Source organism: Spermophilus citellus (assembly GCF_964194105.1).
Source record: "Spermophilus citellus genome assembly, chromosome: X".
In the NCBI taxonomy this organism is placed as follows: Eukaryota; Metazoa; Chordata; class Mammalia; order Rodentia; family Sciuridae; genus Spermophilus; species Spermophilus citellus.
Genome location: NC_138190.1, coordinates 116,314,902 through 116,334,579, shown reverse-complemented (window position 1 = coordinate 116,334,579; position 19,678 = coordinate 116,314,902). Strand labels below are relative to the sequence as shown.

At 47.1% G+C, this 19,678-nt stretch overlaps 1 protein-coding gene across 2 annotated transcripts in view; it reads right to left on the bottom strand.

Annotated features, from left to right (window-relative positions):
- The window catches only part of LONRF3 (LON peptidase N-terminal domain and ring finger 3), a gene marked incomplete at its 5' end in the record, with an annotated part of 38,979 nt that extends 35,916 nt beyond the window's left edge, over positions 1–3,063 (bottom strand). The window contains one exon of one of the 2 annotated variants that reach the window (XM_081278390.1): positions 2,224–3,063. In XM_081278390.1, coding sequence (XP_081134516.1) covers positions 2,224–3,040 — 817 coding nt within the window. The remainder of the gene's footprint in view (positions 1–2,223) is intronic. The other variant, XM_081278389.1, reaches the window with a different exon arrangement.
- Between the last annotated feature and the right edge of the window lie 16,615 nt (positions 3,064–19,678).

Sequence of the window (19,678 nt, the reverse complement as noted above, 5' to 3'; positions counted from 1 at the left end):
GGAAATGTGTTTATAAGATCTCTTCCTCCCATTACAGATGTCAAATGTGAATGAACCTAGGCAAGGCTTCTGGAAATAAGGTGAAGCTGTGTCTTACCAATGCTTTGAATCACTAGATGCCAGGGCTGAACAGGCTTTTAGAGATCATCTGGCTCAACTGACCCATTCTTGTGGGAAATCAAGGCCAGAGGGGAAGGCTTCACTCAAGATCATGCACTCAGTTGGACAGAATCATGGCTAACTGACTATACTTCAAAACTTCAAAGCTGGGGTGGGATCAGATTCCTTTTTCTGTAGACAAGTTCAGTATTTAGAATAATAAGACACTGGCCATCTCCAAAACAAAGCTAACCTCTGTAGCTTCCTCTCAGAAGGGTGAAGAGGATATTGAATTTTTTCCCCCAGACTGCTCTGAGGGAATTAGCAAAGGTATAGGGAAGACCCTCCAAGGGAAAGTGGTAGCAGCAACAGTGGAGCCAGAGAGCTGGAAGGGGCTTTCCCTCTGGCCCCTTAGGCAAAGACTGAAAGGAATGGAACCTCCCTCCCAGATCTGTACTTAAGTCACCTCCACCTGTTTCATTCACGTTGCCCAATTCTTCCCCAAGCTCTGGACTCCTGCTTCTGCTACTGGCAACAGACTTTATGGATTTTCCCAGAAGTATGCTTGGGTGCCCATTACATGCCCTTATTACATCAGCAAAGAGTTCAGTCTTTTCTGTCCTTCCTGTTGTGCAGCACAGGACAGCCTAGTGGCAACTCACAATTTGCCTTGCCTGGACACAAACTTGCTTGTGATGTTGGGGGCGGGGATCTCCCTTTCCATGGACCACCAGGTTTTGCATGTTCAGCCCTTGTTCCTTTCCGTGCTCGAATTACCTGTTGCATGCTTTAGTGGAGATTCAACATGCGGAGACTCCAGCCCACTCCCTCCTCCACCCATTAGAGTCCTGCCCAGGGCATCCTCGGATCCCAGAGCCCGGTCTACCCTGCCTCCTCCCCGACATGCTTCGCCAGGCACCGCGCCCCGCCGGCAGAGCGGCTGGCAGCCTGCCCAACCTAGGCAATACCGGCCAGCAGCTCAGCGGTCACTTCCTGGGTCCAGACTTGTGGAATCAGAATCACTGGAGCAAAGCATGTCCCCGAAAGAACTCGGATGCCCTAGTCCAGCTCAAGGTGTGGGACTGCCACGTTGCCCTTGAAGCTGCAAAGCCCACCTAACCTCAGGCAGCTCGGGAAAACGGGACAGAGGCGTGCCTCTTCACAGCCAGCCCGTTTCCCTGGGGATCACCAAGCATAGCCTGGTCCTGTCGCCCTCTGGGCTGGTGTGGTTAAAGGGGTTCGAGGTGCCGGTGCAGGCTGCTGGCTGGCGGCTACGCGGCCGTGGGGGGTGGGGGTGGGGTGTGCGTCTATTTCAGCCAAGGATCGTGTGATAGGAAGCGGTGACAATGAGTCACAGGGCAGCGGGGCGCGAGCGCTCCCCCTCCCCCCGCACACGCTCGCGGGATGGTTTCCGAGGCGAGCGTGGCCCACTTCGGTTACCTCAGCCGTTACACAATCCCGCCCGCCCGCGCGGAGGAGGGGCTGCCCGGCCCGGGCCGCTCGAGGCCCTTATGCAACCAGTGCTCTCCTGACCTAATTCCAGGCCGGACCCACCCCACAGGGAGCCGCGGCCCCGGAAGGGACAACTCCCAGAGGCGGGAGCCGCAGACGCAGGCGCCGACCTGACTTCTCTGGCTGACAAGAGCCGGGAGGACCTGGCGCGAATGTGGGAAGGGTGCGAAGTTCACCTCCTGGCAGGGAAGGTGCGGGCAGGTGTAAGAAAGAGCTCAGGCGTGCAAAGGGAGAGGGAGAAGGCGAGAGAGAAATAGAGATGGTGACATTGAGCAAGACAGAAACCGAATGACAAAGATTCAAAGAGACGGAGGAAAAAAGAACAGGGTGACACAGACAGAAACAGAGACTCAGAAACACAAAAGCATACAAAAGACACAGAAGGAGACAAAAAAGCAACAGACAGAGGCACAGCTAAAGAAAGCTAAAAGAATTTTTAAAAGTCCCAGAAATCTCCATCCTGCACACAGGCAGCAGTCCATCCCATTGTCCCCGGCACGCTCCTCTGCCCTGGTCCTTCCCCAATCTCCCTGCTGGGCTCATTCTCCCGCCCCCTCGCGTCGTGACCAAGCCCTCGCCCTCGCCGGGGCCCCAGTGGCGCGGTGGACTCACCCAGCCGAACTGCCTCATTGTACTTCAGCAACGCCGCCTCCACCTGGCGCTCACGGTACAGCCGGTTGCCCTCGTGCCGGAGTTTCGATGCCCGTGCAGGGCCCGGGAACAACTTGCCCAGGAGGCCGCTGAGCACCACGTTGACCCGTAGCGGCGACGGCGCCTGCTGTCCAGCTCTCCGGGCCCCACGCGCCCGTCCAGAGGCCATCATCAACGTGGAAAGCTTGACCCCGCACAGCGCACAGCGGCGATCGGCTGCCCGCCCACGTTCCAGACACAGTTTACAAAAGGTGTGGCCGCACGACAAGGACACGGGGTCTGACAGAAATCCATGACACTTCCGGCACTTAAAGCCGTCCCACACCTCGGTGGCCGCTGCCGCCCCTGCCTCTTCCGCTGCCACAGTGCAGCTTGTCGCGCTACTCGCCGAGGGCGCCGGCACCAGTGCCTCATCTTGCGGGATGCTTTTGGCCAGGCAGCGCGCCAGCTGCTCCAGCTGCTCGGCCACCAGCAGCTGCCGCTCGGAGAGCTGTCTGTACACCTCGAGAGCTTCCCGGAGGCGTCCCCCTGACGCCAAGGCGTCCGCCTGTGTGAGCAGGACTTTGCACTCCTGGAGCGTCGAGTTCCTAGGAGTCTGCTCTTGCTCTGGCTCCCGCGTCGGTAGAGGTTCAGGACTCTCTGTAGCCTCCTCCGGTTGGGGACCGGTGTCTACTCCGGCAGCTGATGCTGCCCGATCCACCGGCTCCGCCTGCTCTAAGTTGCTGCTGCCCAGCTCGGCGGGCAAGCTCAACATCTGTTCACTCTGAAATGAATCCATACGGAGAAGGACCGCGCGGGGAAGAGGCGTCTAGGGACCAGGAATACGGAGCAAGGAGTCGCGCCTGGAAAGAACTGAGACTGCCACTGCCGCGGTGCCACCACGCACCGGCCCCTGCCGCTTCTCCGCCAGCTCCATGCCGGCCGCCCCGCGCCGCCTAATAACTGTCTTGTCTCAGCAAAGTGTTATATAAAACGGTACCACGTGACTCCTCACCACGCTGCTCATTGGCCGGCAGCGGGGAAATTGTTACAAAACCAGACAGTTTTGTAACAGTGTTGCGCTTGCTTCTTTTGGCTTCGCTTTCCTTGGCTTCTTTTTGAGGTTGTTTGTGTTTACACTCTGCCTAATTTCCCACTTGCAACTTGGCTTCTTTTGGAAGGGGGAGAGGAACCCAACTTCTCTCAAGCTTCTCCATCTCCAAACCCCACCCCATCCTACCTCCAAACTGGCCAGCAAACAGGTTCCCTCTGCCAGGCGCTCACTACCGCTCACCCCCGCCCGGTCCCTTCGTGGAGAGCAGGTACCTCCAGGCGCGGTCCTCGGGGTCTTCTAGGACGTGGAAAATGCTCCCTACTGGGCCATCGACTGCTGTCTCTGAAGGGAAGTGGGTAGTAGGGAGGCGTATCGGTGAAGCACCCCCACCCCCCACCCTGGGGCCTCTGCCGGAGATCCCTAGAAGACCCACCAGAGCTCCTTGCCTTTCTCAGGGGACTCCCTCAAGGTGGTGAGTGCAGTTTCCTGAGGGCACTTGGTCTTCGGTGCTGGGAGCGACTTGGAGCAGCGTGTCCGGCGGATACAGAAGTTGGGCAGCGCTCGCTGGGCAGTGAGGGACGCGCGGAGATGTGCTTGCTGGCTTGCACCCCAGAAGAGGCACCCCACCAGCCCTTCTCACCTCTTTGTCCCCAAACGCCAGAACCAGCGCTGAGGACGGGGGTCGGATGCCTCTCTGGAGAAGCACCGGGCCCCCGGAATTACTGGTCGGATGGGCGCGGCCGCTAGAATGGCCTGCTGGGTTCGGTGGTACTTTGGGGTCCTGGGAGAACCGCAGGTAGAAGACTCAAGCCCCGAGCGCTAACTCGGGAACCCGAGTGTGAATCCTGGAGCGGCCAGGCGGCCTCCAGGTTCATGGCTCCTGAGCGCTCCTGAGCACGTCACAGTGTCGGGCTGTACAGCAGAGGTGGGGCTGGGCACAAGCCGCAGGGCCTACCTCACAATGCCTAGGGGACCCCGCAGGTACCAAGCACACCTCCAAAAGTACTGAGTGGTAGCCAACTGCACACGCTTTGTCTCCCGACCAACCCCGACATTTCAGACGGGAGCCACACGCACGAATGAGCAGATAGGCTTGGAGACCTAAAGGAATAACGCATTTCCAAAAGTCAGTCACGCTGCTCCAAGCTGGGAGGCAAGACCTGGGCTTGCCTGTGGCTCAGCCGGCCTTCAGAGCCTGCTGATCCTTGGCAACACCAGGAGCAGGAGTTGGAGCAGAGTGCCGCCTCAGGGGCTCCAGAGGTGTCCATTTCCTATCTGGCTGACCTTGGGCATATCACCTAAACTCTGGGAGCTGTCATTTTCACTTCTGAACAAAAGTTAGGGATGATTTAGTCGGGATTAAATAATATTTCAGAGCTGAGGACAGCAGACTCCGTGGGGCTCTGCACCTCTTTGTGTGATTAATCCCACCATGAGTCAACACCAAGGTTCCAGAGAACAGATAATGCGCAGGGAGCCCTAGAGCCTCTCTCTGGTAAGACAAGAATAGAGGGACAGAAGGGAAAGGGGAAGTAGTGCATAGACAAAAGAAGAGATCAGAGAAAACAGAGGGGCTCAGAATATAGCCAGGAAGATGTGAGGAACAGGAGAAATTTTGGCTTGAAGCTCTGGTTTTTTCATAACTTACTATGAGACCTTTGGCAAATCCTCTCAGTCTTAGTTTTTCTTAATCTCCAAGGTACCTTCCAGCCCTAACCTTGAGTGGTTTTGATCCCGAAACCAGATTTCAGGATGCTAACTTAACTTCTTAAGTACAAATGATTAGACCAGAAGCTGTGGGCGGTGCTGGGATTCAGGGTTACAGTTAGCAGCAGTTGTGGAAGGGCAGCAGTAGCTGGAAGGCTGTCCTCTTAGCCAGGGTCAAGCCTGAGCTAGATTTTGAGGATAGGGCAATCAGTCAAGGGCCAAGAAAAGGTGGACAAGGTGACTATGCCAGGCAGTCAGGGAAAAGATGGAGCTTCTGGTGACTTGCTGTCTGACTGAGGAGCTCCTTTCACCCCTCAGTTTTCCTTGCTGTCAAATGGGATCCCTAACACTCAGGCACCTGTAGGAGGGACAGTCTGTGGGGCAGATAAAGAGATTTAAATTGAAGGGCCATGAGATAACGATTAAAAAAAAACCTTGAGAGATTTATCCTTTTGACATGTCTTCAAAAACCAATGCTATCCAAACTGTCGTCCAGGTGCAGATCTGTGATATACCTTGCTTTCTGGACCACCTTGACAAGTGAGCACCTCTTGTATTGACCACCCTCCTTGCCCTGTTGATGAATGGGGAAACAAAAAGGACAGGTCAAGCAGAAGGTCACAGTCCCGCAGTCATGGAGAAGAGATGTGTTCTCCAGGCAGCCTCTCTTGGCAGCTGTATATGTAAGAGACTGACCATGAACTTGGTCAGGAATGTTAATAGCTGTCAGGGAAATGAAGGGTATGCTGGTGCCAAAGGTAGCACCACCTACTCACTGACCAGATTCCACAGGGAGTTTGATGTTGTATTGTAATCAGGACTGTCTGTAGGGGCACACCAAGTAAGTTTCTATTGAATTCTAGAAAACTTGACCACTTAAGTTAAACAAACATTACCTTGATAAACATTTGTGACCAACTCTGAAGTGTTACTCAAAAATTACTCCTTTCTGCTCTTAACTAATTGGAGCCCCTGGAGGAAGGACAGAGGAGAGATTGGCATCTTTTCTTTAGATGCAAATATTCCTTAGAAGCCCAGATTCCTTAAACTTCCATTTATTTTTGTTAAGATCATGGGTGGCTAAGGTGAACCTGGAAGAAGGAGCTAGAGATGAGTTACCCCTTATTTCCACTGACTACACAGCAATACTTTTTCAGTTGGGCTCTAAGAAACCTCTTTGGTGCCCAGAGGAGAGAGCAGGAAGGACTCAACCTTAACTCTCCTCAACTAGGGCAGTATTGCATTCATTTCATGTAGTGAGCTTCCAGGTACAATTTCATTAAGAAGAGATTTTTCCCTTTGAAATAAAAAGTTTGAAAGTCATGGAAATTTCTGCCTACTTTCATACATTTGGTGAGCATCATCTATGGACCAGACACTACTCTTGGTACTGGAGACATGTTAAAGCAGCACTTAGCTCCCAGGTCATCCCTCACAGAGGGTAGCATTTCTTTTCCCCACACATTCTTCTACTGGCTTCCCATGTAAACTAGATGCTCCATGAAGGCAAGGACTGGTATGTCTGTCCTTCATCTCCTCCTCAGAGGACAGTGTTTGAACTGATCTTACTTTACATGGCAGTGGACATTCTGGCCCTGGCTAGTAGTATGCAGAGAGGAAATCCAGCTAAAATGTACCTTTTCCCTGGCTCATTCATAGTTGAGATAGTGGGTGTGCATATAATAAATGGCTGACAGTCCCATACACTAAACAATTTTGGGATGGAAGAGTCCAGTTAAAACCAGAGACTTGGGGGTGAGGAGTGAGCAATCTCTCTCTCTCTCTCTCTCTCTCTCTCTCTCTCTCTCTCTCTCTCTCTCTCTCTCTCTCCATGGAAACTTTCCCAAAGCATGCACTTCCTCTCTATTTGAGTTTCTCATTTCATAAACTGGGATCAATTTGTAGTCCTTATAGGAAAAAAAAAGGTATCATGGGCATTAAAAAATTCACGTAGGAAAAAAGACTGCCCCTTGCCATAGAGTGTAACCCAAATCCAGCACTAACAGAAAGTTTACTCAGTAGCCCAGGTTTCACAGATGAGACAACTCAGTGCCAGAGAAGGCCAGTGACTTGCTGCATGTTGCAAAGGGAGTTTGTGACATGGCCAGGATTGGAAGCTAGGGCTCATCACTTTGTTTAGTTTTTTCCCCCATGTAATCAAAAGCCTCCGAAACATGCAGAACATCCCTCCAAATAAGTAAGAAATTACTTTAGATATACACTGTGTACTAATGGAGCTGATATTTGTGGAGCAATAATAGAAAGATATAGCACAGTCTTTATCCTCCAGTAGCTCACTGAGTAAACAAAAGGCAAAGATTTGAAACAGATAAAAATAACAGGCACTATGTGATAAGTGCCAAAATTGAAAGAATAGTGTGTCCAAGGAAGTACTCAAAGTCAACAATCTGTGATGCTTCCCAGCTTATAGCGAAGGTGACTTTAAGTTAGGTGAGAGGGTATTTAAGTAGCTGCTGCTCAATTCAAGGGGCTTTCCTAATACACTGGGAGCTAGGTGGCTTGGAGAAAGGAGGAGAATTTCAAGCAAGTAAGCTAGTTCTTAGCCTCAGAATTTTTTTTTCAGTGTTTGCAATCAAACCCAGGCTTTGCATGTGATAGGCAAGCACTATATCACCAAGCTACCTTCTCAGCCATGGAATTTGTACTGTTAATGGATCCTCACATGATCATGGTGCTTAGCTAGGTGTGGTGTCCACTTGTATAAAGGATGATGCAGAGTAGATTAGAGCGCTATACACCAATCCATCTCTTCCTTCCTTATCCTCAGTTTCTCTAGGGGAGGGACATCAATAATTCTTCTCTCAATTTTGCTGAAAAGCAAGTTGAGAGTCCAGAGACTTTCACAGATGTGCCCAAGGTCACTCTTCAACTAGAGATCACTCTGGTCTCCTACCAACCAGTAGAAACAGAAAGATGGCAAAATATCATCCTAAGGAATATTTGCTTCACTTCTCTGCAAGACAAGTCTGACCCACTTGGTTAGCCAGGGAGTCTGTTGCCCAAAGTACAAAAAGGAGCAAATCTGTGGAACTTCCAGGTGTGTAGAACAGAGCCCAAGGCGAGGTTAGTCCCTGGGAGTGAAGTGGCACCCCCTTTCTCCACAGAAAAGCCCTCTTCACCATGGCTGATTTTAGGACTGTCAGCAAAAGAGTCCATTGTAGATAAACTTCCTATTTTCATGTTGCCCTGTTTACTTGGCCATTGGCTGAGAAGATACCAGCACTCCAGGTGCTGGACACCCCCTTACTAGTTTTTCATAAACGTATCCAGTATAGTACTTTGAAGAAATGTGTAAACAAGGCCTTGAGCTGGGGCTTCACAGAGATGTCTACATTTTTAAGATAAGTTACAAATGGGCTCCATGGTAACAGCTGGCAGGGGGAGGCTAGAAAGAAGAGAAGAAGCTCTCCCCTTCTCAGGTGTTGTCCTTGAAGAGTTAACATGCCCAGAACAGTGAAAGAAAAAGCTGCTTTTATGTGAACTTCTGCAGACTGTGAACTTCAGAGCCCCTCCCCTTACATGCTGGGTATAAAACTCTGAAACTCCCTGAACTCGGGGTTCAGGGGATTGATGGATTACAGCAAAGGCTGTACCCTCTGAACCTGGCTGCAGCCAAATAAAACTGTTTCCTGCTATCTTCGGCGCCTTGCCTCATTTGTCCCTATAACAGGAGCTTGGAGTTCTAACTTTGTGATGTGATTCAGCCCAAGCCATTTGACTTCTCTATGTCTGTTCTTTACCTATTAATAACAATGCACAGTGTCTTTGTTAGGATTAGCTACAGTAATGGAAAATGCATAGTGCCGTTAGTCCTGATGTGATTCTTAGGAACAGAAGGGATCCACAGCCATCTGCCAATACTTATGAGTAAAATATGTGCTAGCTGCCCTCAAAATAAGCATTTGCTTCTGAAAAACCAGCCTCTACCTCAGAGCAAAGTCTGTCCAAGGAAGGGACATCACCTTTGTCCTTGAAAAGTCCCACAGAGCACTCCTAGGCACATTCCCACCCTGCTAAGTTGTTTATCTACAAATAACAGGAGAGATCTGCTGCGCCAGGTGTCCCTGACTCAGTCAGGCTAGGTGGGGACCCATAGCAACCCCCTAGCAGCCATCAATCAGCATGAGACAGGGAAATACCTGGGATGCCAGATGACCCTCCCAGTAGTTTATGGTGGTTGATACGTGTTGGGAAACCATGTAGTTTAGCACGTACACCCCTTTTGGCTTAAACCAATCAGTTCAAACGAATCCCCCTCTTGTAGTAACCAATCACCCCTACCCAACTGGTTCCCGCCAATGAATGTGCTAATCATGTTTTACAGTTGTTATTTGATTTTCCTGCGGTGTGTGATGATTTGCTAAGAGATGCTTTGATGTATGTGGGGGTCCCTGCCTTCTCCAAAGAATGTATAAAACTGCTGCAAACTCTGGGCTCAGGGCCTCTCAGCGTCACCAGTTGCTGTGTGTGTGCGTGGAGGACCGAGCTAGCTCACAATAAACACCTCTTTGCTGTTTACATTGATCTTGGTCTCTGATGGTCTTTTGGGGGTCCCAAATTCGAGCATAACACTTCTCAGTAAGAGTGAGCTGGAGGCCTGAGGCTGGACTTTGACCTCTTCAGAAACACTGACTTCAGAAGCTCTAGAGACCCTGGCAGAGAGCAGTATGGTCTTAAGAGGAAAAAGAAATGAAATGCACAAACATTTATCAGGAGTGAATTTTCTGAAGACTTGGGGCTGGGAAATGGTTAAAATCAGGGCTTAGTTTTTTAAATTGTGCTAAAATATACATAACACAAAAATTTCCATTTTACATACATGGTTCAATGGCATTAAGTACATTCACGTTGTGCAACCATCACCACCATTCATCTCCAGCAATTTTTTAATCTTGCAAAGTCAAAATACTATACATCCAGGGCTGGGGTTGTGGCTCAGTGGTAGAGTGCTTGCCTAGCATGTGTGAGCTACTGGGTTCAATTCTCAGCACCACATAAAAATGAACAAAATAAAGGTCCATTGATAACCAAAACAAAAATCAGAAAAAAAAATACTATACATCCGCATCCAACACTATTCTCCATTGGCCCTTCCTTCAAGTCCCCATCAACTACCACTCTACTTTGTGTCTCTATCACTTGAACTATTCTAGGTAACTCCATTGAATGGATTCATATGATATTTGTCTTTTTGTGACTGGATTGTTTCATTTAGCATAATGCCCTCAAGATTTATCCTTAAATTTCCATACCTTTAAAGGCCAAATTAGGTTCTATTGAATGTAGATGAATTCTTTGTTTATCCATTCATCCATTGATGGATGTTTAAGTTGCTCCACCTTTGGCTATTGTGAACAGTGCTTCCATAAACATGGGTTTACAAATGTCTCTTTGAAACCCTGCTTTCAATTCCTTGGGGTATGTAGGAAGTAGAATTGCTTAATCATGTGGTACTTCTATTTTTTTTTTAAGAAACCTCCCTACTGTTTTCCACAGCAGCTGGACCATTTTATATTCACACCAGCAATGGGCAAAGGTTCCATTTTCTCCAAATATTTGCCAACCCTTGTTGTTTTCTGTCTTAAAAAGAAAATATTAGCTGTGTTAGCTTTTTGTCACCATGATCGAACAAAATACCTGACAAGAACTGCCGCAGTCTGGCTGGGCACAAATAACCGAGCCGCCACAAAGCCTTGTAGGTTCAAGCAGCAACTCTTTATTCCCCAACTCTCACTGGCACTGCACACACACACTACTCGGGAACACACACTCTCCTCCTGGCTCCGCAAGCCCAATCTCTCCGAACCCCTGTGAGAACTCCACCGGGAACTCCAAAGTAGCGGGCAGATTCCCAGAGCCGCCCTATTCCTGGAGCAGGGTCCATATACAACTCAATCAATCCAGCATCACAGCAATTATATACAACTTAACTCAAATCATCATCTCAATGGTTCGCTGGCGTCACCTTTCAACCATTCCCTCTGGCAATATGCCTGGCTTCATTCTGACTCGACTGTGGCTCTCAACAAGAACAACTAGAGAAGGCAAGATTTATTGTGGCTCATAGTTTCAGAGAATTCAGTACTTGATCAGCTAGTTCCATTACTGTGGGCCTGAGGTGAGGCAGAATATCATGGCAGAAGAGCATGGCAGGGGAAAACCGTTCAGCTCATAGAAGCCAGGGGAGACAGGGAACAGGGATAAGAAATACCCTTCTAGAATTCACCCCCAGTGACCTACTTCTTCCATGTAGGTCTCACCTCCCAGTAGTCCATTCAGTCATCAGCGGAGCCCCATGATCTAATCACTTCCCAAGAGCCCCACTTCTGAATACCTGAGATTTTGGGAGACATTCCAGAACTACAGTGTATCAGTAGCCATCCTAATCAGTGTGAAATGATATCTTATTATAGTTTTGATTTGTATTTCCCTAATGATCAGTGATGTTGAACATATTTTCGTGTGCTTTTTGGCTATTTGTATATCTTCTTTTGATATATATATATATATATTCAAGCCCTGTGCTGATTTTTAAATCGTATTTTAAAGAAAATTGTTGATTTTTAGGACTTCTTTGTAAATTCCATTTATCAATTACTTATCAGGTATGTAATTGGCAAATATTTTCTCCCATTCTGTGAAATGCCTTTTACTCTGTTGAAAGTTTCCTTATCTGGAGACTTGAGCAGGGTTTGGGTTTTGAACTCAAAATACCTGGGTTCAAAATCTGGCTATGTGACAGTGGGCAAGTAACTTAAGCTTCCTGAGCCTGCCCTAGTCTTTTTCATCTGAAAAACAGAGATGATTCTTACAATAGGACCTAGCTTATAAGACTGAATAAATGAGATCATCATGTAAAATCTTACCTCAGAGCCTTGCCCAGTTAAGTGCTCAATAAGTGGTAGCCTTTATTTAGTATCAGCTTAAGAAGGAACCAGAATGACGTAACTGAAATGTGATATTAGCTATTATCAAATGGGTGAGTAGGCCAATCATACTAAGAAACCAATCGGAGCACAATAATATTACATAACACTTAACACTTGTGTAGCAAGTTGCAGTTTACAAAGCATTTAAACATTTGTCATTCATTCAACAGGCTCCTCTGGGGACATAATGATGAGTAAGACACAGTCCTACAGAACTGAGAGGGAGAAATCAACAAGGAAAAGGGCAGTTTTAATCAGGCTGGTAAGTGCTAAAAGGACAGGAGTATGGGGTGCTGGGGGGAGTGGCACAGAGAAAGAGCAGTTCAGATTGGGGGAGTCCCTCCTGGGTAGGTAATAGAAAATTCCACAGGATTACTGGATTAATGGAAGGAAAGGGGGAGCTGGAAGGGCCTGAATGTTTAAGGTAGAACAGGAAGCTAGGTCAAATGCCAGAAGCAAGAGAGGCTGGCTTATTGGGGAACAGCTATTGGTTTACTATGGCTGGAGGCTAAAATTCAAGAGGGAAGAGTGGAATGGGATGACCCAGGGGGGAAAGATCAGTAGGTGTGAGACCACAAAGTCTTGGAGCCCAGGGTTAAGGAGTTGAAATTTTTATCCTGAGAACAATAGGGAGCTATGGAAGGGTTTGGAGCAGATGAGTGTTGTGACTGAGTTTGCCTTTTAGAAAGATGTTTTTGACTGCAGTTTGCAGAGCAGAAAAGAGGGGACACAGCTAAGAAAAGAACAATGATAGGGAATCGCAGGGTTCAAGAGACATTTAGGATAAAATGGAGCAGATATGGGAACTAAATGAATGACCTGAGTTTGCAAGTAACTAACTCAGGTATCATCATCATTTTTCTCAAACAGAGCAATTGAGATTGAGGAAGGACAAGTGATTTGTAAGTGGGTCCCAAGCTGGAAATGATCCAATCAGGACTCTGGCTTTCCACTTTGACATCCTTTGATCACTATATGAGAACATGCTGTTAAGACAAGTTTCTATATATGTGTGTGTAAATCTCCTTTGTTTCCCTAGTGACTGCTATGCAGCAAATAATCATTCCAGAGGTATTTTATCTGAGTTTTTCATTGGTCATTCATATACTGTGGCTTCCAATCCTTGACCTTCAAGTAATTCTTTTACTTCCCATTCTGTTTAATAAGAGTTTAATGAGATCAGCAAACCCTTCCATCTCAGGGAGGCTCAAATAAACAGCTTAAGGCTCAAAAACAGGAAGCCCAAGTCCTAGCCTTGGCCACAAAGTATCTGTCATATACAAATAGTCACTTTATTTTTTATAAATTCTTGTCTGAAAAAACCAGGAGAACAGGACAGATGCATACTCACTCCAATTCAATAAATTTATGAATGTCTTCCAAAATAAATGCAACTTCAAAGTAATAACCACTCTCTCTCATTAGTCTGTTTGGTAAATTGTGTTTCTGGTCCCATAATACCCTTGTCATTATAGGGATTTTCCCTGAAACTCTACTGTTTGATCACCAGGGAGTATATCCCTGCCCCATAGTTCCTGAGCATGATGTTATTAAACTCAAAACTGTCAACCAAGATACATGTTTTTTTTTTTAACCTGAGACATTTGTACTGCTAATATATATACAATATACATATGTATTGCATATGCACATATATATGGAAAATTCACTGTTATAAAACCAACAGAAAGACAAGAAAAACAAGGGGTAAAACTACAGTCCATAAAAAGTTCATCTACTGTGCCTATTCTGAAGCATCAATGAGAAGGGGCATTATCTGTGTAGATGGTGAGGCCCTGCACAGGCACAGGGTGATAATGGCAGTATGATTCTTTCACAACATGGCAAGTCTTGGAGTAAAAGGGGGCCTTTGGTGATGTAAACTTGCCCAGGACTTGGGGCTGCAGCTCCTGTTTAACAGGAAGGATGGAGCTCTGACATGCAGCTCTACTCTCAGGGGCTAGGCTCTAAGGTCTCAGGGCCTGTGTAGTGAACTCTTTGGGATATGGGAGCCAAGGTCAAGTTCCAAAAGAGACCAGTACTTCTGATGGTGACCTCCCATGGCTTCCATGAGCAACATGAAGTGCTGGGCTTAAGGACCCTGATTCCTAAACCCCTCCTGTAAGGCAATGGAACTCCTGCATGGATGTTTCTCTTTGGTGAGTACTCATAGCCCACTCTGGCTGTAGCATGGTGACCAGGAGGCCAGCAAGAGGCCAAGTCACTCCCTGACTTGTATGTGGGGGACAAAAGAGGCAAAATCTCACTTAAGAGGTAAAATCTCTCATTGTCCCCAGCATCAGAGCAGAATAACACCTGGCCATAAGGGCAGAAACCTCATGGGAGACTTGTAAGGATCCAAATGAAGAAATGAAGGGTGATTGGAGGCCCTTGGAAGATATACCCTGGTTAAGTAGAAGAGAAATGACATTAATGGTGACAGTGATTCCAGAGTCCCTTGATTCATTCCATGAACATTTTCCAAACACATTCTTTGTACAGAATCCCATGATAAGGACCATGAGTGTTACAAACTTGAGAAAGGCCTGACTTTTCCCCCTAAAGGGGCTGTGCTTTTCTTTCTTTTTTTTATTACTCTTTAAATTTGTATTCTAATTAGTTATACATAACAGTAAGATGAATTTTGACATAATGTATACAAATGGAGCACAACTTCTCATTCCTCTGGCTGTACATGGTGCAGAGTCACACCAGTAGTGTAATCATACATGTATATAGGGTAATAATATTTTCCTTTCAGTACAAGGGATTGAACCCAGGGCTGGTAAACCACTGAGCACATCCCCAGCCCTTTTTATTTATTTATTTTTTTTATTTTGAGACAGGATCTGGCTAAATTGCTCAAAGCCTTGCTAAATTGCAAAGATTGGCTTTGAGTTTGTGACCTTTCTGCCTCACCCTCCGGAGCCTCTGGGCTTACAGATGCACTCTACCACTCCTGGCTGGGGGGTAGGGAGTATTTTTCTAGAGAAGTTAAACCAAGGACCTGCATAGTGCTAATTCAGGATAGCCTAGGAGAGAAGGAGGAGATGCAGAAGAAAAGGGTGCCCAGAGGCATTGAATTTTGAGCTGGTCTATAAAGGAGAGTGCCTCTTCCTCTGTCCCTTGCTGACCCCTGGTTATGGGTCTCCAAAGGAAAAAGACTCCGCCACTTGTGTTGACTGACAGGGGCTGGGTAGGTAGAGAGCACTTTTCCCTAAGGAAATCTGTCAACGTCGTCCAAGTGTCTGTTTTCTCACTGAGACTGAATAAGGGCAAGCCAAGAGTCTTAAGCACCTGTGAGTCTGCTACCCTTAGCAAAACTCCAGGAATGTAGTAGGTGCTCAATGTATGCTCACTGAGTGACTAAGGTTTGAAGTGTAGCTTCAGATAGACAACCCAGCATTTCATGACCAGTGAAGACCCTTGTTTTCCTATGAAACTCTCTACCTGGGAGGATTTGATTTTGCAGTAGGGAAAAGGAGGTATTCTATTAGTCATTGTCTTCACCACAGGGCTTCCATCAAATCCTCTAGCTCTGCCTTCTGGCCAGGATAATATCGCTTTCCTTCCCCTACAGCCAATGGCCTTATGAGGACTTCTCTGCATTGCAACACAGGCCTGTGTATACAAAGTCCTGCCTTTACTGTCCTACCCAGTGAAGGGATGCTGCCTTCTCCTCAGGGAAACTTTTCCCAAGAAAAAATTCTGGATCTCTTGGCTACATGGCTGAGTAAATCATTGAAGGTAAATGTCAGATCAGGCGGGGCAGGCAGCAGCCAAAGGAGGCAGATTTAAAAGGGCCGCTGAACAGGCTTTATTGAGATATCACTCCCGGGCGGAACTCGATCAGACCCACAGAGGGGACAGGAGAAGGGTCTTAGGAGAAACTGCGTGGAAGCCCGACTGGACTGGACTTTTATGGGGCTTACAGCAGGAAGAGAAGGGCTTGGGACAGGAAAAGGTGTTTCTAGGGTCCCTTGTCCCCTTGAGGTTGGTCAGGGGAGTTGGCTGAACTCCAGGATTGGCCAGGGGGTCCTGCTGATTGACAGGCGTTAGTCAGGAGATCTGGCTGATTGACAGGCGTTTCCGCCGGCATCTGATTGATTTTCTTTTCCAGAGTGGGCTACTTTGTTCTAAGATGCCACTAAGTCGCCACCAAATCGCCGCCACCAACCTAACATTCCTGCCTTTTTGGTGATATAGGGTGGCGAATATCGTCTGGCTACTTCCTGCTTGTTTAGGGGCATCCTGAGGGGGGAGTGGCTCCGACGTAGGTTCGGTGGGAAGGCGACTCTAGGGGTGTAGGAGCATCTGGTTGTAGGTCACTCTGGCAATTTCACTCACGCGCTTTCGAGCGAACCTGAGGAGGCAGGGAGCAATCATTAGTAGAAGCCCTATTACTAAAATAGGAGTGAGAATGGGAGTCAGCTATCCAAAGAGGGTTGAATTTAGCCAGCCTGATCTAGGGTCGTTTCATGGTTGCTGTTTAAGCCTTTCACCCAAACGACGGAGGGTGTCAACCTTCTCTTTGACCAATCCAGTTTCATTGATATAATAGCAGCATTCTTTCAGGAACAGACAGGTTCCTCCCTTATTTGCTGTGAGGAGATCTAGAGTTCAACGGTTCTGCAATGAGACTTGGGCAAGAGATGTTATTTGCCTTTGTAGGGAAGCAAGAGAAGCGGCTGATGCCTCTACTGCTTCCCGAAGTTGTTGTTCAAGCTTTTGAGTAGCGGTTACTGCATAACCAAGTCCTCCTGCCCCGAGTCCAGAGGCAGCCAGGGAGGAGGCCAGGAGAGTCCAACTACTACTGGTGAAGCCAGATTTAAAGTTAGGTAGTCAGTGTAGTTAGATAAATCGGGTCTAACACCGAGTGAAATCTAAAATGGAGGTAATGCTGAGAATGATTCCGGGGAAACCCAGGACAACTCATGGAATGTTAATGAAGTCCCGGAAAGGCCCTAGGCCAAAGTCCACCCTATAACAGCCCCCAACAGATTTGGAGATAGCCCATCCCAAAGAAGTGATAATGAAGTCCTTCCTGCCCAGATTACTTGTTTGGCCCACCTGTGTCCCAACCCTTCCCCCTTCATCAGCAAAACTATAAAAAGGGGAGACAACTGCACTTCCACGGATTCCACCTCTTGGGTCCCCTTCTTCCTCCGGGAGAAGTCTTTTCTGCTGTCCTTTAATAAACTTCTAATTTCTACTCTGACCTTGCCTTGGCGTGCTTCTTTGGTGTTATTCTTCAACATCGGGGAAGCAAGGACTCGTCACCGGTCAACAGCGGTATCATATTGGAGGTCCCATACCGAGATCTACACCGAGGTAAGCGCCTCTCTACGCACCCCATGTCTGTTTGAGGTGCATCTTTCTCTCTCTTTCTTTCTGGAGGTAAGGTGGGCACCCGACGGCTACTTAAACGCAATTAGTGCAGCTGCCACTCTTCAAGACTCGGGTGAGAGGTTTCCCGGCCTAAGCAGCTCTCAATCACCTGTTCGGTACAGAGCAGGCATGTTGGGTTCTGTCAAAGCCGCTTCCAACTTTTCTGTCTGGGCCCGGAGAGCAATTGGCGTGAGTACACAGTGTCCCTAATCCCGATCTGCCTCGGATGCGTGGAGGTGGAGGAAGGAGTTTGGAACAACTGCAGAATTCCGGTCTGGGCTACTCTCAGGCGTTTCCAAAGGTTCCTTTCTCTTGAGCCCCCTTCCGACAGCCCTCAGGGGTATCTAGGGTGATCGGTAGATGAATGGCACTGAGGGAAAGCCCCAATCACATTTGCCTCCGTATGGGCTATGCGCAACACTCCCAACACCGCATCCATTCCTCCTGGATGCTTCCCTTCCTTCGCAGGTCAGAAATGTTAGCAATTCAGGTTGCAGGACTGAGAAAGGCATGAGATAATTAGTAAAATCTGCCCAGGTTCCCTAAGATGCATAGGTAACTTTTACTAGTCTGTTTTACCGCCCCAATGTTTAAAATGTTCTGTGTTCCTTAAGCTACTAGAGAGGCATTTTTTGAATCAACTCCTTAATTTTATCAACTCCTCCGGTAATCTGCTACCTTACAACCAGTAGATATCCCTTAACACTTAGGCGGCTCCTTTAGTCTACAGAGCAAAGACAACAACAAAAGAGCACACGATTCTCTTTTGCAATGGGTTTTTAGTGGTCGGGAGGAAAGCAGTAAGGCCCTTAAGTCTGAATCCTCCCAGGGTCTCTGGCACAGGGCAAACTGAGACCCTAGCACTTTGCTAAAGGGGACCAGAAACCCCTTGGCAAAAGCAAGGTGAGAGATGGGTTTTCTGGACCGTTTAGGAAGCTCAAACTTAGGGAGACGTCCCTCATGAGAACAGTTTTCTCTGGCGCAGCGTGGGCGCCTGAGTCCTGTTTTCTTCTCACTCAGACGGGAGCTTCTCTCTCTCCAATACGCCAGGTGGACCACTAGCCTGTGTATTGAAAAATTGGGATAGATTTGAACCTCAGGAGCTCAAAAAAAAAAAAAAAGCGCCTCATTTTCTTAGCCTGGCCTCAAATATGAGAAACCTGGCCACCAGAGGGAAATATCAATTTTAATGCAATTTTACAGTTTGATAAAATTTACAAAAAAGGAAATGGTGTGAGGTGCCGTATGTTCAGATTTTCTTTGCTCTAAGGGAAAATCCTAAATTATGCCAACAGTGTAAAGTAGACTTAGCTATGATATCTGCCATGAAGAGAGAAAATCTTGGACTCACTGAGGAAAAAGAATCAAGAGAAAAATTTGGGCCGATCAAAGTACATACCCCCTTCCCCCTTCAAGACCTAAAGCAGATAAAAACTGACTCTACTGGAAAGTTAGGAGATATGCCAGATTGCCTAGGATTGGATCTATCCAAAGGAGCTAATCTTGCAAGTGAAAGGGAAACTGAGGAATTCCCAGCAGCTGCCAGAGCCATTTTCGCTTTAAGGAAAATTTCCTCATAATTTCCCTGCACTTAAGGTTTACTCCACCTAAATGCAATAAAGTCAGTCACACTGAGACCCTTGATTTTACACCTATAGTTGCCCCTATGTGAGAACATCTGGTCCACTCATGGGGAAATCTAAGGTGCCACTGATAAGAGTCATAATTAAATGGAAGTTCAAAACCTGGAGAGATTTTTTTCTTATCTGGTCTATTTTAAAGGTTATTATAGATTGTTTCTTGGGGATAATCTAGGCTAAATGTGTGTCTAAAAGATGTTTCATTGTAACATCTGGTATCTAAATGAGTTTGAAGCATTGCGTAATCTTGCAATTAAAAGTTGGGGTTAGTTAATTGTTTAGTTTGTGATTTCAGATAATTCATGCCAGAGAAATTAAATACTTAGGATAGAAAATTAAAAGAACTCTACTTCCAAGTTGGCAAGTAACTCCCAATCAGTTTTATTTTTTCATCAATTTTTGAACTGGGTAGCCTAAGGAGATTTCACTAGGTATACAGTGCATTGATTTGGGCAAGGATAGTAAATTATGATTTGGTATCTGTTTCTCTCAGTGTGTAAGATTTAGGAAAAAAGTGTTGAATTAAAACGTTGGTCTGGCTTATTGAAATGACATTAATTAGCAACAGTCTTGGGAATTTTCAAAGCTTAATTTTAGATATACATGGTAGTGTGTGGATTTTTTCCAGGTGATTTAATGTAACTTAATACCACTTTAGGAACTTCAGAACAAAGAAAGTAGCTTAATGATCCTGAAGG